Source organism: Oryctolagus cuniculus, chromosome 4 (genome assembly GCF_051225735.1).
Source record: "Oryctolagus cuniculus isolate XC-2025 breed Fujian yellow rabbit chromosome 4, ASM5122573v1, whole genome shotgun sequence".
In the NCBI taxonomy this organism is placed as follows: Eukaryota; Metazoa; Chordata; class Mammalia; order Lagomorpha; family Leporidae; genus Oryctolagus; species Oryctolagus cuniculus.
Window position 1 is genome coordinate 85970580 of NC_142870.1, and position 17464 is coordinate 85988043.

General features: G+C 40.9%; 1 protein-coding gene across 6 annotated transcripts in view; it reads left to right on the top strand.

Moving 5' to 3' along the window:
* ATP13A5 (ATPase 13A5) overlaps positions 1-17464 on the top strand; it is a 129948-nt gene that overhangs the window by 72225 nt on the left and 40259 nt on the right. For all 6 annotated transcript variants that reach the window (XM_089330843.1, XM_070072359.2, XM_070072361.2 and 3 more), the window contains exons 18-22: positions 7321-7445; positions 8527-8687; positions 11254-11379; positions 12793-12872; positions 15859-15901. In XM_089330843.1, coding sequence (XP_089186969.1) covers positions 7321-7445; positions 8527-8687; positions 11254-11379; positions 12793-12872; positions 15859-15901 — 535 coding nt within the window. The remainder of the gene's footprint in view (positions 1-7320; positions 7446-8526; positions 8688-11253; positions 11380-12792; positions 12873-15858; positions 15902-17464) is intronic.

Below are 17464 nucleotides of genomic sequence, written 5' to 3' on the forward strand. Positions count from 1 at the left end.
GAGTGCTATTTTGGACATCCGCCATTCTATGAGTCTGCTGAGTATCTCACTTCCCATGTTGGATCACTCTCCCCTTTATTTATTCCATCGGTTAGTGTTAGCAGGTACTAGACTTGTTTATGTGCTCCCTTTGACTCTTAGTCCTTTCATTATGATCATTTGTGAACTGAAATTGATCACTTGGAATAGTGAGATGGCATTGGTACATGCCACCTTGATGGGATTGAATTGGAATCCCCTGGTATGTTTTTAACTCTACCATTTGGGGCAAGTCAGCTTGAGCATGTCCCAAATTATACATCTCTTCCCTCTCTTATTCCCACTCTTATGTTTAACAGGGATCACCTTTCAGTTAATTTTTAACACTTAAGAATAACTGTGTATTAATTCTGGAGGGTATTTATTTCAACTTCACTTACAAATAAGAGCTTTACTGGGTGCAGTATTCTGGGCTCACAGGTTTTTTTTTTCTTTTAGCTCTTGGACTGTGTGTCTCCATTCTTTTCTAGCTTGTAAGATTTCTGATGAGAAATCAGTTGTCAGTCTAATTGGAGATATTTTGAAGGTAATCTGGTGCATCTTTGGTACACATTTTAGAATCTTTTCTTTATATTTTACTTTTAAAGACTGACTATAATGTGATATGGTGGAGAAATTTCTGATCATGTCTATTAAGAGTTCTATGTGCTATCTGTACTTGGATGTCCTTATCTTTCTCCAAATTAGAAAAATTTTATGCTATTATTCACTGACTATATCATCTAACCCATTCTCCCTCCACACCTTCAGGAACTCTTAAGATGAGTATTTTTGTTCATTTGATAGTATCTAATAAATCTCTAACACTATTTTTATTTTTCTAATTATTATTATTATTTCGTCTCCTCTTCTTCTCCTCCTCCTTCTCCTCTCCTCCTCATCTCCTTCCCCTTCTTCTTCTTCCTCCTCTTACTCTTCCTCCTCCTCCTCCTCCTCCTGCTTCTTCTTCTTCTTCCTGCTCCTCCTCCTCCTCATCTTCCTCCTCCTCCTTGTCCTCCTTCTTCTTTTCCTATCTAAATGAGAGAATTCCAAAGATTTGTCTTCTAGCTTGGATATTCTTTCTTCTGCTTCACCAGTTGTGTTGTTAAGATTTTCCACTGTATTTTTATTTGACATATCCAATTCTTCATTTCTAATATTTGTTTGATTTCTCTTCAATGTCTGTCTCACCAGAATTTTCTCATCCATGTCATGTATGGATTTCCTTAACGAATGTGTTTGCTTCTCTGTGTTTTTGAGCAATCTTATGAGCATGCTTTTGAATTCCTTTTTGGGCACTTCATTAATATCTTCATCTTCACATTCTAATATTGAAATTCTGTTGTGTTCCTTCTGGGGAGTCATATTGTCTTCCTTGTTCATGTTTCTTATATTTTTACATTTACTTTTAGGCACTTTTGGAAACACTTGTTGGTTTTTTCTTTTGGTATTTCTTATCTTTGAAATATGCCTCTGTGGCTTAGTGGAGTGTTTTCTCCTTCAGTGGCTATCCAAAGGTGTATGCTGGGTGGGACCAAGGAGCTATTGCCAGTGCTTAAGTGTGGGTTAAGGGTCCAGGACAACAACTAAGTTGGGCATGGAGGGTCTCCTCTACCACCAGCAGAAGGGAGAGTATGATGGCATCAGCTGGTGGGTCACAGTGTCAGCTCCTCTCTTCCAAGGTGAACCAATCACTGGGTGAGCCCACAGTGCCTAAGCATCTTACTCAAGCAGGTGCATGAACTGCAAAAGGATCTTTGGGCTCCTCAATGTGAGCACAGAACCCTGAACCTCTGGAGCCATATACAGTGATTGCCGAAAGACCTAGCCATGCCCTATCACAGGCCCTATTGTGCAGTCACAGAATTCTCACAGTCATAGGCACAAGTCTTACACAGTGATAGGGAGAAAGGGATCCACTCTCAGCCTACACAAGCCTCCTCTGTTCACAGAAAGAGTTGTGGCATTCCCAGAGTCAGTTGCCTAACCAATAGAGGTTGGTTGGTGCTTCACCTTGGCAAGTTGCGTCTGGGCACCTTAATATAGTGAGAGGAGGGAGTGCTTCGTGGGCCTAAGTGGGTGCCCTACCCCCTGCCAACCCTCCCGGTCAGACACAAAGTCAGTGAGAACACAGATTTATCTCCCTGAGAGTCCTCTAGTAGCACACATACATACCACAGCAACCTCTACTTGCCTTATTAAGATGGCATTTCCTCTTTGCTGACTGCCAGGTGCCTTGTTCCAAGGGAATATCCTGTCCAGCCACTGGCTGTGGGATTTGCTGGTGGTTTCCTACTTGCTGCTGTGAGATTGTACTGTCCACACTGCTCTACAGTGTCTCTCTTCTTTTTGTAGAATTTCCACTGCAAACTTTTCTCCAGCTGTCCTCTGGGAATGCGATTCCTCTCTTTTTCTTCTACTATCTTCCTGTAGTCAGAAACAGCACATCTTTTCCCTATTCAGCTGTCTTGTATCTTTCTTCAGTTTTTGAAAGTTGTCACTAAATTATCTATGACAAAAGAGTACAGAAATACTATGGCAAACTGTAGCAGTTAAAATGGATATTGTTTATTTTTGATTTGTATTGTTGGTAGAGATCTTGATTTATTACATTAACCTCCACTTCTTGGTTCAACACTATTATTTGCAACATAAGTCCATCAGCTCTGAGATAATCAGTAAACAGTGTCCCCACCTTAGGCTCTTTCCACTTTCCCATCAATAAAATCTCTAAGGTCTGAGTGATCTCTACAGAGTTTTTCCAGCCACAATATTTTAGTCTTCAAAATGGAATCAGAAAGCTTATCTTTAAATATACAAATGAAATTCTGAGATTTAATGTTCCAGGTGTTGGCTATTCTTGGGTAAGCATGAAGGCTCATAACAAACAGGATTTTGCAATTTTTCAAACACAAGTTGGAATGGTGAATGTTAAACTCCTGTGAGAAGAAGAGATTTATGGATCTAGTGATGGAGAGCAGCACATGCAAACACAGCTGTGTTGTCATTTAAAAGTCACTAGTGAGACTGGCAATGTTATGAGTACAAGAAATGCAAAAATAAGGATAAAATGTGCTGGATGTCGAATCATCCCAGGTTTACCCCAGGGACTATCAGCAGCTTTTTAATGCTTCTAAGAAATTTGCTACTACTTTTAAACAGGATAAAGGGAGAGGGTCTTGATTATTTTTTAGTCTCCATTTATATCCAGTAAGATTTTCCATTTACAAAACTCAAGAACTTCTAAAAAAACTGAAGTTAAAAATGGACAACAGAGGAGTTTCTTGAGATGGCTGGGGAAAAAATAATCTCAACCTAAAAATCAGGAGAAATACTTCATCAAGATTTACTTCTTCATTGGATTGGTAAATTTCTGTTGAATTTTACTATGTGTTAGTTGCCCTTGGCACTGAGAATTCATTCAGAAGTGAATTAAATAAATTCCTTACCCTCATGAATCTTATGTCCCAATTGGAGGAAAGGGACAATAAAATAAATCTGCAAAATATCATCTCATTGCTGTTTCTTAAATGCCCCTAAGAACATAAAAGTAAATCAGATTTGAGAATTTTTGAAAAGACAGAGATCAATGTTTTGCATGGGATTATCAGGGAGGTCCTCCAAGGAAGGACATTTGAACAGAGATCTGGGTAAGGCAAAAGAATAAGGTGTGCAGATATCCAGAAGAACATTGCAAAGAACAGAAATAGGAGGTACATAGGCCCTGACACAGGTGTGGCTGAGAATGTTGTAGGCTGGCAAGAGGACCAATTGCCTGAAGTAGGAGGCATAGGAAAGAATTGTAAAATGGAAGCAAAGCACATTTGTCTATTTTTTATTTTACTGCCTATTCTTTTGGAGTCATAGCCAAGAAATCATTGCCAAGCTCAATGTCAGGAAGATTTCACCCTATATTTTTCTTCAGGAACTTCACAGTTTCAGGTCTCATGCTCAAATTTTTAACACATTTTGAATAGATTTTTGTGCAAGGTGAGAGTCAAGTTCCAGTCTTTTGCCTGTGCATATTAAGCTAAAACTTCTGCACAGCAACGGAAAGAGTCAACAGAGTGGAATCGCAACTTCTGGGATAGGAGAAAATATTTGAAAAACATATATATTATAAGTAGTTAATATCCAAAATGTACAAAGGATACAGCTCAATAGTTAAACAAACAAAAAACCATAATTGAAAAATAAGCATTGGGCTTGGATAGACATTTCTCCAATGAAGGCATACCAATGGCTAACAGGTATATGAAAAGGTTCTCAACTTCATTAAGTATGAAGGAAATGAAAATCAAAACCAGAGTGAGATCACCTCATGCCTATTAAAAAGAAAGACAAGTGTCCACAAGGATATAGAACAACTAGGACCCTTGTACACTATTGGTGGGGATGTAGGATGGTGGAACTGCTATGGAAACCAGTATGAAGGTTCTTTAAAGCAGTGAAAAGAGAAGAACCATGTGAATAATTCCTACAATTACTTCTGCATAGATACCTCAAACAAATGAAATCAGGATCTTGAAGAGGTACCTGCACTCCTGGGTCCCCTGTAGCATCGCTCACAATAGCCAAGACATGGGACAATCTATATGTTCAGTGGGTGAATGGATAAAGAAAATACTATATATATATATTTATTTATACAAATATTATACAAATACACACACACACACTCAAGAATGTCATTGAGCTTTAAGAATTGAGGAGATCCTGTCATAAGAGGTAACATGGACAAACCTGGAGGATACGCCACAGAAGGTCAAGTACAGCATGATCAGGTTTATATGACATACCTTGAAATAGTCAAACCTATGGAACTAGAAAGTAGAATGGTGACTCTCAAGAACTGGGATAGAAGGAATTAAGATATTTGTGTTTAATGGATATAAAACTTCAGCTATGCAAGATGATTAAGTTCTAGAGCTGTGCTATGCAATGTAATAGTGTTCCTAATAACAGTACTGCATTATACACTTTCATTAAGGGGGTAGATCTCAAGTGCTCTTACCACAAGAAAACAAAAATAAAAACACAGGGGTAGAAGGAAACTTTGGGCTGTGATGGACATGTTTATTTCTTGAGCATGGTGATGGTTTGCAGGTATATGCATACTGCTCTGACCCATAAAATTAAATGCATTCAATCTATGCAGTTTTGTATAAGAATTATACATCAATAAAGGTGTTAAAATAAAATAAAATGCTTTATTCAGAATAAATTGGTAAGGAGAGTTTTAGATCTTCTTTTTGGTTCTAGTTAATGAGAAAAGATTAGTCCAATTTATAATAGAAAGTAATGAAGCTAAATGATGGTAAAAATCTTTAACAAATCCTATATTAAGGTGGATTTTCTTTTCTATTATTCTCTGAGATCAGTAAGAAAAGATTAATATCTGATTATTTGAGTATTCATCAAAGTTCTTAATACAAGATCTAAAACAATGTACAGCCACCATTCTGTAAGGTCCAAATTTATGGATTCAATCAATTGAGGATTTAAAATATTCAGGAAAAAAAATCCCTGCATCTGTACTGAATATGTGCAGATTTTTTGCTGCCATTATTCCCCTCCCCCAAGTAGAGAATAAAACAATTACATGACATTTACATTTCATTATTGGTAATCTAGGGGTAATTTAAAGTATCTGGGAGGGTGTGTGTAGGTTATATGCAAATACTACACCATTTTATGTGCAGATTTGAACATCTGCAGATTTGGGTATACATGGGGGCCGGGGGTGTATTACAACAAATTCCCCACATCCCCATGGATACTGAGCAATGACTGTTGAATGAATGGTGTAGAAATTTATAGTCTGCTCCAGAGAGAAGGTACTTCATTGTGTTCCCAAGCAAGTTTGCCTATTTCTCATCAAGACATCCAACTCTGATCCTTTTCTTGAAGAAGGCTTACTGATCCTGAGTTTCTTTCTTTTACTTCCCAAGAACTACTAAAATGACAGTAAAGAAACTATAGAAGTGCTAAGTGCAGAAAAGAGAGCTAGAGTTGCTAACTGAGTCAGCAGGGTAGAAGAAATTATGTACACCATAGCCAGAAAGAGAAATGGTAAGAGAAAACTGGTTCACCCTTCATAGCCCCAAAGAGGCCCAGACTCAGATAAACTCTGTACCCTGGAAGATGAGGGTAAGATTCAGGCTGAGAATGGAGGACTGACTAATGGTATAGAGAAGCTGGATCTTAGGTCTCCCTCTCCCTACAATCCTGACTGCACTTTATAGAAAAAATGAACAATGAAAAATCAAGAGAGAACGCTCAGTCCCCACATTTCCCTCTTAAAAAGCCACCTGAGAGTCATTCCATTTCAGAGAAGAGGTTCTCTGTAGCTAATGTAACCAAATTAGATGCCCAGCCTCCAGCTTCAAACTGTGAAAGCTCTTCAGAGCCCTGGCCGATTGCATATATTTCCTGGAGGTGACAAATACAGACTAAAATAAATGACCTGATATCTATTCAAATGGTGTCTTGTATGCATCATGCACCGATAAGTGTCAAATAACTTGTGATTGCAAGTTCAAAGGGAGGGGAAGTGGGAGACTTGGGGGAAACCTCTTAGAAATTAAAAACAAAAATATAAGAGTACTTAAAAGATTCGTGGAAAGTGTATATTAGACTTTAATTGAGTTTCTAATGAACTTTATAAGGTACCATCATATATCATTAACCTAAGAACCAACAGAAAGAGTCAAAGACAAGTACATTGTTCTTTATCCAAAAAATGGGTTGATAATGAGAAAAAGCAACTTTTAAAATACTTCAAAGAAGTTTCCCCTGAGACGAAGAAGAGGGATGAGGTGGCATGGACACAGGGACTATTGGTTTTCCCTATAAGCTCTTGATTCTTCTTTACTTTTTAAAAACTATTTATTTATTTGAAAGTCAGAGTTACAGAGAAAGAGGGAGTCAGAGAGAGAGAATCTTCCATCTGCATGTTTACTCCCCAGATGGCTGCAACAGCTGGGGTTGGGCAAGGCAAAAGCCAGGGGCCAGGAACTCCATGCAGGTCTCCCACAGGGGTGGGTCATCTTCTGCTGCTTTCCCACGCCATTAGCAGGAAGCAGGATTAGAAATGGAGCAGTTGGGACTCAAGCCAGCACCCATAGGGGATGTGGGCATCATAGGCAGTGGCTTTATCCATTATGCCACAATGCTGCCCCACTTTGTTTTCTAACATATGCAAGTATTGCATTACCAAGCCTTAGAAATTTTAAAAAGAAGTAAATCCAACTGTTGAGATTCCACAGGTACACTCAATATTGATTTTCTCCTGAATCGTAGAGAGAAAGTGGAGTCAGAGTTAACATTTCTGGGACTTCTCATAATGGAGAATCGCTTGAAAAAGGAAACCAAACCAGTGCTGAAGGAGCTGAGGGAGGCCCACATCAGGACGGTGATGATCACAGGTATGTATGTAGAGGCCCAACAGGGTGACCGAACCCCAGGCATCAGAAAAAGATGTGGAGCTCAGTGAGTTCCTGTGTCTGAGAAAGAGAGAAAACTATTCTGCATAGACTTTGTTCCCCTGTGGTGCACTTACCTGTGTAGCTCCCTCAGCAGGACCAGGAGCTCTGGAGGCAGGGACCATAGCTCATTCTCTCTATCTAATGCTTGCTCCTCTTCTCCAGGATCTGGGCAGTGCTGATGGGCTCACAGTAAATGGCTAAGCAGTAGAATGGATGTGCTCTCATTGAGAATCAAGAATGAGAGTTCTGTGTGGAGGATGTGAGACTATGTTTCCCCAAGGTAGCAGGGCTAGGAATGGTGTATGATCATCAAGCCCAAGCATGGCCTAGCCCTAATTGCTGTTTCCCCTACTTACATTTGGATGATTTTATACTATTAAACTGTGGTCATGTTATGTGCATTGCTAGGAGCTGTCTATCTCTTGAAGATACATAAATTTTAAAAGTGCTTAAACATTCCTTTTTTTCATCTGCGTATTTTGGAAATACACAGTGGGTAGATGCTAAGTATTTTGAGAGGGAGATACAAGCACAGTGTCCATTGGGGCAGCCTTGGGTAGACAGGCAGATAAAATTGGTTATGAAATAAGTGACTTAAGGAGCACGAAGCATGGGGCTGGCACTGTGGTATAGCCTGTGAGGCTGCCACCAGTGATGCCAGCGTTCCATATGGGCACCAGTTAGAGTCCTGGCTGAGCCACTTCCAATCCAACTCCCTGCTAATGGCCTGGGAAAATCAGTACAGGATGCCTCATGTCTTTGGGCTGCTGCTACACACATGGGAGACCTGGAAGTAACTCCTGGCTCGTGGCTTTGGTCTGGCCTAGCCCTGGCCATTGTGGCCATCTGGGGAGTGAACCAACATATGGAAGATCTATCTCTCTTTCTCCCTCTCTCTCTGTAACTCTGACTTTCAAAATGTTGGAAAAAAAAAAAACAAGCAAATTGGAGGAGGGAGAGCTTGATTCTGGTTGTGGGGAAGAGGTTTGTCAAAAGCAAGCAGAATTCCTTTGTCTTCTAGGTGACAACCTTCAAACAGCCATTACTGTTGCAAAGAATTCTGAAATGATTCCTCCAGGCAGCCAAGTGATTATCGTGGAAGCCAATGAACCAGATGAGTTTGTGCCTGCCTCTGTGACCTGGCAGCTGGTGGAGAACCAGGAGATGGGACCAGGGAAGAAAGTGAGCAAACGTTGGCACTGCACAGCCTTCTCTTCTTCAGAGTCATCACAATCGCGGCTCCTCACATCTGTCTGGAGTTTTTCAGTTTGCAGATTTTTCCTTCAGGCTTCTCAGCTCAGTTGCCCACTAGAATCACTTGGAGGAGTTTTTAGGCTTCCTGATTCAGGCTGAAACAATTAATCAGAATCCCTGCGGTGGGAACTGGCATCAGCTCTTTGTCCAGTGATTCCAATGTGCCGTCATGGCTGGGAACTACTAATTAATTTATACTCTCCTCTTTTGCCATTTGATCCTCACAATAACCTTATGAGTTGGGCAAATGAGTCATTTTACCAATGAGAAAATCGAGACTCAGAAAAGTTAGTGGGGAGTGTGCATTTAGCCTAGTGGTTAAGCTGCCCTTAGTATCTGAGTTCCATTCCCAGCTCTAGCTCATGACTCTGGTTTCCTGCTAATGCAGGCCTTGGAAGGCTCAAATGATTGAGTAGCAGCCACTCACGATGAAACTTGGCTTGAGTTCTCAGCTCCTGGTTTCAGCCCGGCTCAGTCTTAGTCACAGTGAACATTTGGGGAGCAAACCATTGGGTGGAATCTCTCTATCTGTGTCTCCTCCTCTCAAATAAATCTATTAAGTGTTTTTTTAAAGAAAGAAATGTAAGCTCACACAAGACACAAACTGATGAGTTGCAGAAAAACAACTCAGACTCATCTGTTGTATTCCTCACAAATCCATGGACATTTAGATTGCACTGTGCCTGTGACATGAAGTTAACAGGTCTTAGACTTCTCTAGACAGCAAGATACCTGTGCACTTGGACAAGAGTAACTGTTTCAAATGATGAGAATGGGCTGTAGCCTGACATTTCATCACTGCAGGTGAATTCAAAGACATGGCCCTCCAGGTGATGGATTACAAAAATGTTCCCTTCCTCCAGGCTGGCAAGCCTTTCATATTAAGTACAGAGTGGACCATTGTGTAATCAGGACCCTTTGTACAGTACTCAAATGGCACAATTGTACAGAGTGGCTCTGCCTGTCCTGGAAGAGGTGCATTAACTTGGCTCAAACCCCAGTTGAATGGGCTGTGAAAGATGACAGCACTCTCTCTGCTTTCAGCAGATTCTTGGTGCTTGTTTCCTTGGGAGTCCCCTTGCTTCCACATCAGTACACATTGCCAGATTCACCATGTGATAGAACTCAGCTCCCACACTGTTTTAATGAACAGTCCACTAATACTACTCATTCATGAATTTAATGGCTTTATTCAAGTTTAGGTTGTTACTGGGAGAAAGCTTCCTTTGCTCTGCCTTCCTCCACAACACTTTATCTTCCCACATTCCCAGCACAAGCAAAAAGAGTTTCTGTCCTTGTCTCATGAAAAATGCTTAACAGCATGTCTTTCATGGGTTGTTTGGTAATTGGAGGTCTCAATATAGGGGTGTCTTACCTCGTTTCCCAATTCAGCATAGAAAATCTTCCGGATATGCATGCAATGCTTTTCTTGATATGAATTTCTCTAACGAATAAAATTTTCTCTCATGCTACACAAATGTAAAGCCTTCTGGAAAATGCTGCATGAAAAAACCATTACCAGCTATTGTCATGAGGAATGAATCCATAGTCATTTACAGCTGGGATAGAAGGCAGCCAGGGGAGACAGTGACAGGGGAAAAGACAAGAGGGAAAGGATTTTAGAAAAGGATTAATGGTGGTTCACCAGAAGGTAGGATGTGCAAGGGGATATAAACACTATGGGAAAAACGGGTTACCTATTGGGATAGGGTCACAACAGAGGTCAGAGATCAGGTGCTAAAAGATTAGGCATTAAAAAATCAACTCAACTTAGAGAGGGAGGGAGGGAGGGAGGGAAGGAGGGAGGGAGGGAGGGAGAGAGAGAGAGAGAGAGAGAGAGAAACATAAATCTCCCATCTTCTGTATTATTCTTCATATGCCCCCCACCCAATAGCCAGGACAGGGCCAGGTCTAAACCAGGAGCCAAGAGTTTAATCCAGGTCTCCAGTGTAGGAGACAGGGACTCCGTCATTTGAGCCATCATTCCCAAGGTGACTACTAGCAGAAAGATGGGCTCTGAAGCAGAGTCGGGAATTTGAACCAGGCACTCAGATATGGGAGTAGGCATAATTTTAACAGCCACACCAGATGCCTGCCCCAATGCAAAATTTTTGAACAAAGGAATGGTTAAGAGACCTTAGGGAATGTGAGGCTGAGTGAGGAGAAGAAGGAAGAATGTTTCCTGTTCATCTTTGTGATGATTGACTGGTGCCTCAGTGTGATTGCCTCAGCAGACTGACAGCACATGTGGTACCTCCCAGGACAGGAACCACAGCACCTCATTGTCAGAGGTCAGGTGTTCACATACTTTGGAGGGGGGACATTCTGAGCTTCTTTTTCCTATAGGTCAAAGTTCTGTGGGAATTACTCATTATTCATCTGCCAATCCTCACATTGTTATGCTGCGTGAATTCAGTTCCTTCCACACAAACCTAAGAAAGCAGAGACATACCTTAAGAGCCACTGTGGAGTGATGATGCCCTTTTGATTTTAGGAAATCTCCATTAACATTGGAAAGGCCTCAGGCCCTGATGGGGAAAGACAGAGCTGCTACCATTTTGCAATGAGTGGGAAATCATACCAGGTGATATTTCAGCATTTCAACAGCTTGCTTCCAAAAGTAAGTACTGGATAAATGGAGGGTTTTGTCTTGCCCTTCAAATGACTGAGGAAAACAGGAGAATCTCCCAGAGCCCGAGTGGACTTTTCATGAACAAGCAATAAATTTTGTTATAAAACTAAATAAGGTTTTGGAGTCATTGTAACATAGCCTAACCCACCTGGATTGATTGATACATTGATCATGTGTATGATTATTTATCAAAGAGGAATTGAAATAGTTTTATCCTGTTTTCACCTAAGATATGACAATAATTTTCCTTCCCAGCTAACCACTTTTCCAGTATTTTTAATATTTATAAATTTTATGCATCACAACTTAAATCCTGCATATTATATAATTTACTAATTTTCAACCTAATAATGTGTTTCTTAATTATATCTTGAAAATAAATTCATAGTGTGTAAAAAAGAGAAAGCAAAAGCAAAATAAAATGAGAAAACCTGTGAGCACAAAGGGAGACAGTTCTGAAAGGGATGGTCTCAGAGTTGGAGAAGCACTGCTCCTGGAAGAGTTCCCTGGGCCTACCTGTACCCACGTGGTCCCTGGTTCCTTCAGAGTCTGAGTCCTGGTGTGTGCAGTCCAACCTCAGCCTCCCTGTTTCCCTTCCTCTCTACCTGGAGAACATCCAGACAATCCCAAACATGCCACCTGAAAGCCACCAACTCATGTCCAGCTGAGTTCTATTCCCCTTCCTGTCTGGATTCTTAAATCACAGCAGAAGGAAACAAAGGCCCTGTGTTTTCGTTTCAAACTCATCTGTTATCTTGTGCTGTGTGTGTCCTATTTTAAAACAGCGCTGTGGGGCTGTGCAGTCAATGTGGTGGAGATCAATGGAGCCTGAGCTGAGGGCAGTGACCATCTGCAAGCAGTCTTAAAATTTCTTTGCCTTGCCCCAAGGACCCTAGCTTCTAGACCCCAAAGGTTCCCAGAAAGGCTTTAGCCCAGCTTCCCCCTGTAGAGATGGAGAGCTGAACTCAGAGAGGTTAAGCCACTTACCTTGGATTTGCACAGCTAGTTGTGATACTGCTGAGCATGGAACACTGTTTCTCAACTTCCGGTTCATTGCTCATCCCTCTGCTTGTGCTGCAATTACAGAGAAAGTGTTTGGTAAAAAACAACTGTATTTCCTTCAGCAGTTTTACCCCATTTGCTCTGCTGCTTTTAGTTTTTATTATTATTAACCAGAGGTCATCCCATCTTGGAAAAATGGTCTGGGAAAAAGTAATCAAGTTATGATGGAGGGTTAACATGAAAGTTCAAAATCAAAGCCTTAAATCCCTTTCTTGGAATTTGCTCTGATGATCCACCGATGCTGTATCAAATTAGTGGCCATGAGTAAGTTTTCAGGCCTTGTATTTGAAAAGCATTCTTCTTCCTAATCTTATTGCAGTGACCATTTTTCCTTTTTAGATTCTGGTGAATGGAACCATCTTTGCAAGAATGTCTCCTGGGCAGAAGTCAAGCCTTGTTGAAGAATTTCAGAAATTAAAGTAAGTGTTATTGCATGAAGGGAAAGCATGCTGTGTAACATGTGTCTCCAATCCTTGGTGGCTTAGCATAACACTACTTACTTATTGTTTCACAGTTCTGTGGGTTAGACATGCAAGAGGAGCTCGGCTGAGTCCTTGGCTCAGGGCTTCGCACAAGGATGTGATCAGGTGTTGATCAGAACTATAATCATCTCTGCCTGAGTGGAGATGATCTGCCACCAGACCCACTCACCTGTTGACGAATTCACTTCCTTGTGGGTGGTTAAACTAAGAGCCTCAATATCCTACTGGCTGTTGAACAGACACCATCCTCAGTCCTTTGCCACATGGCCCATTTCATAAGGAAGCTCACAATTTGGTAGATGGCTTCCATAAGAACCGCCAAGTGAGGAGCACCCTGGAGGTGGGGGGGTGAGAGGGGTGAGAGAGAGAGAGAGAGAGAGACATCAGTGTCACTGTTGTTTATATCCAAACATCAGCAGTGACATCTCTTCCTTGTGAGGAACAACTCACCAGGTCCAGCTCACACTCAAGGGAGTGATTGCCAGGAAGTGGGTAGCATGGGGAGCCATTTTATGAGTTTTCTACTCCAGAAAGAATTTGCAAAGATCGGCTTACATATAGAGAAAAGATGGTTGAGTGTTTGTATCACTTGGAATGAGGAAAATGGGAAAGTGTGTGAGTTATCTGACATCATTTCATGTCAGTCCATTAGGAAAAAGAATGGACTGGAGCCGGTGCTGTGGCATAGTGAGTAGAGCCCTGCTTGAGTTGCCAGCATCCCATATGGGTGCTGGGTTATATTCTGGATGCTCCACTTCTGATCCAACTCCATGCTAATGGCCTGGGAAAAGCAGTGGACAATGGCCCAAGTGCTTGGGTTCCTGCTACCCGCCTGGGAGACCTAGAAGAAGCTCCTGGCTCTTGACCCATTGCAGCTAATCTGAGGAGTGAACCAGTGGATGGAAAATCTCTCTGTCTTCCCAACTCTCTGTAACTCTGACTTTAAAGTAAATAAATAAATCTGTTAAAAAAGGAAAAAGAAGACATATGGACTATTTCTGGTGTTCTAGGCAAGAGGTGAAATATCACGCAATAGGGATTACATCAAAGGAAAGGTCTTTACTTTTCTTTCAAAAATACAGATGACCAAGTCACATCAGAACTAACCAGTTCTTCTTGAGGGCAGGTCGACTTGTTACTTGCTGAGAATGTTAGAGTTTCCAGCCCACGCATTCCAGAAAGTAAACAGGAACAGAGATGAGTGAAACTTCTGATAATTGCTGCTAAGTCATGGGTGAAATCAGGAGACTGCCTTTTACCATCACATTTCATTGCACAAGCACTCACAGGAATGCCTCAAAACTGCCTATTAACTCCCATAATTCTTTGAGGCTGGGTAGGTAATCAGCACCTAAAACGACTATTTCCCTCACATGGTCATTACATGATATTGACTGAAGAAAGTAATTTCAACTTTCTCAAATATCTGAGGATTTTTCCCAGCTTAAATGCTTAATTTTGAGAAGTTCTATTCCCTTAAAGAAAAATCAGTTCAGGAAAACACATGCTGTTTCAGAATGAGCTGCCTTCCCAATTTCCCAATCTTCTTATTCATGTCTTCATCATCAGAGATGTGCAGAAGATTGCGTTCCCTTCCTAACTTCAGAGAACACTAGGAGATCTGATTCTCGATGTGATATAAGCATTAGATATGTGCTTTAAGCCTGAAGAAAGCAAGCCGTTGTTCTAACAGCTATCAGGAGTGCTGACGTGCATCTGAAATTATGGGGGGTTTTCATATATACGAGCTCAATAGTAGGTTGAACCATAGGAATATGAATTTGGCTATATTTGACCATTTGGCCAGTAAGAGTGGTCTTTTAAAATGCTTATTTATTTTTTCTCATTTTATTTGAAAGGCAGGCAGAGAGACAGACAAAGATTTTCCATCGTTCATTCCTCCAAATGCCCACAACAGTTGGGCCATGCCAAAGCCAGGAGCCTGGAATTCCATCCAGGTCTCCCACATGGATGGCAAAGACCGAAGTACTTGAACCACCACTTGCCACCTCTGAGAGTGTGCACTAGCTGGAATTGGAAATGGAGCTAGCGCTGGAACCCAGGCACTCTGATATGGAATACGGGCTTCCCAAGAAGGATCTTAATGGTTACACCAAAGTCCTGGCCCAAAAGTGGTCATTTCCTAAGTGCTGGCTAATAATAAGCCCATTCTAAGAGAACTTTACTTTTTCACCTTATTAATATTTAAATTTAATCTGGTTTTTGAACAGTGCAACTGAATATCTTGTGGTGTTGCTATTATTCAATTTCTAGAAGGTATGTTTACTTATAATACAAGACAGTCTGCATAATGCATAGAATTCCTTTGACAGCAACTTTAATTTTTACTCTTCTATTTGTATCATGTCTGCATGTCAAACTGATACAAGTGGGGAGCATAGTATCTGATTTTCACTCTGAGGTGCATAACGGATGCTTGCAAGCACATATGTCGCTAGTTATATATGTTAAACTATTTTCCAGCTGTTTCTCTTCCTGGTCTCTGAACTCTATAAACTCTCAGCAGCAGTCAACAACAGAAACACGGGCAGATTATGTCGTGACATCTGAGTTAGATTGTGTGTGAAGTGTTATAACTATGACTGTATACTCTTCAGCTTGGCTTTGGTGGCGATACTGAAAGAGGACTTCTTTTGAAGTGTGTGATCACTGTTTTTGCTGATGTCCTTGGTGGTATCCCTACCATCTCAAAGTAATTGATTGAAACTATTTAAATAATGCAATGGCCCTTTTCTGTTGGGGATATGATCCTCGAAGTCATTTTTGTTCAGGCTGATTTCACACATGTTGGGGACACACAGACACACACACACACACATACACACATCCTGCATGTGAAGTAGTTATGATGGAAATTACTCAAGAGTCAAGATATTAACTTTTCTTATCCTTTTCCCTGCAGTTATTATGTGGGCATGTGTGGCGATGGAGCTAATGACTGTGGGGTGAGTAGAAAGGACTTCTGCTCCCACAAGCAGCTCGCCGAAGCCCCTATTGAGGAGCTCATGGTCCTTAGGTGTCGACCTCTTCATCCTTCCTCCAGAATCCGCTGGCTTGTTTGGGTGTTTATAATTTCCTCCACCGGAGTGTGGGCTGCAGGTGGAGAGGAGTAAAGTAAGATGAGTCACGTCAGCTGTTCTCTGGCAACTCTTAGAGTAACAGAGATGAGGGAAGACAACTTGAACTCTCTCCCTATGTCACACCCAGAGGAGACTTTACAAGACCACCTGGTTTAAATCCTCACGTTATCTGTAGGGAAATAACGTCTCAGGTGAAGTAATTCTGCCCACGGTCACAAAGCTGATAAATTCTTAGTGATGATAAAGTTTGAAACTGATGATTTATGTATTAACTTATGGTAAATTTATTTATTCCTGTGGAAACTTACATTCTGGGTTTAGTTTATAAGTTAGCTTTTTTTTTTTCTCTCTATAACTCTTTCAAATAAATAAATCTTAAAAAAATCAGTTAGCTTTATTCAAAAACTTTCACACTTAGTGAAATCCTAAAACAAAATATTTAGATATTGCAAAACCTAAATCAAATGATTCTGAGATTATTTCTCACACACAGGACGGTGCGTGCTTTGTATTTGGAGTTGTAAAGATACGATTCAAATAACAGTTTATATTGAGGATTATATTAGACAATTTATAGGCCCAGAAGAAAATTGCTTTTTATTTCCAAAGTTCATTAGATATTTAAGATCTAATATTCCTCTTTAATATTCCTCCAAAGTTCTGTGAAGAAAACCATGCTCATACAGAAAATTATTATAAATTTCTGCTTCATGAGAAAGAGCTAGTTGTTAATCTCTTCTTTAAAAATCTAGATGAGTGCAACCACTTGGCACTGAGGTTAAGATGACATATCAGAGTGTCTGGATTTAATACCTGGCTCTGGTTACTGATTCCAGAGTCTTTATAATGCAGACTCTGGGAGGCAGCAGTAATGGTTTCAAGCAGTTGGTTTCCTGCCACCCATCTGAGAAACCTGTAATGAATTCCTGGTTTCCAGCTTCAAGTTCCTGCTGGAAGCCACTGCAAACATTTAGGGAGTGAACCAGTGCAGGAGAGCTCTCCCTATCTATGTCTGTTTCTGTTTCTTTTTCTCTCTCCTCCCCTTTCTTCTCCCCTTCCCACCTTCCCTCCCCCCTCCTCCTCCTTCTTCTTTTTCTTCTTCTTCTCTCTCACCCTCTCCCTCTCTCACCCAAAATTAAAAAAAAAATTTTCCAAAGTGGACATTTGGTATAGACACCCCCTTGGGATGCCCATACCCTACACTGCAGTGCCTGGATTCAAGTACAGCTCTACTCCCAATTCCAGCTTTCTACTAATGTGCATCCTGGGACTTGGGTGCCTGCCCAAATGGAAAGCTTAAATTGAATTCCCAGCTCCTGAATTTGACCTAGTCCAGTCCTGAATATTGGAGGATTTGAAGAGTGAACCAGCAAATGGGAGATCTTTCTCTATCTTTCAAATAATTAAACAATTTTTTAAAATCTAGAA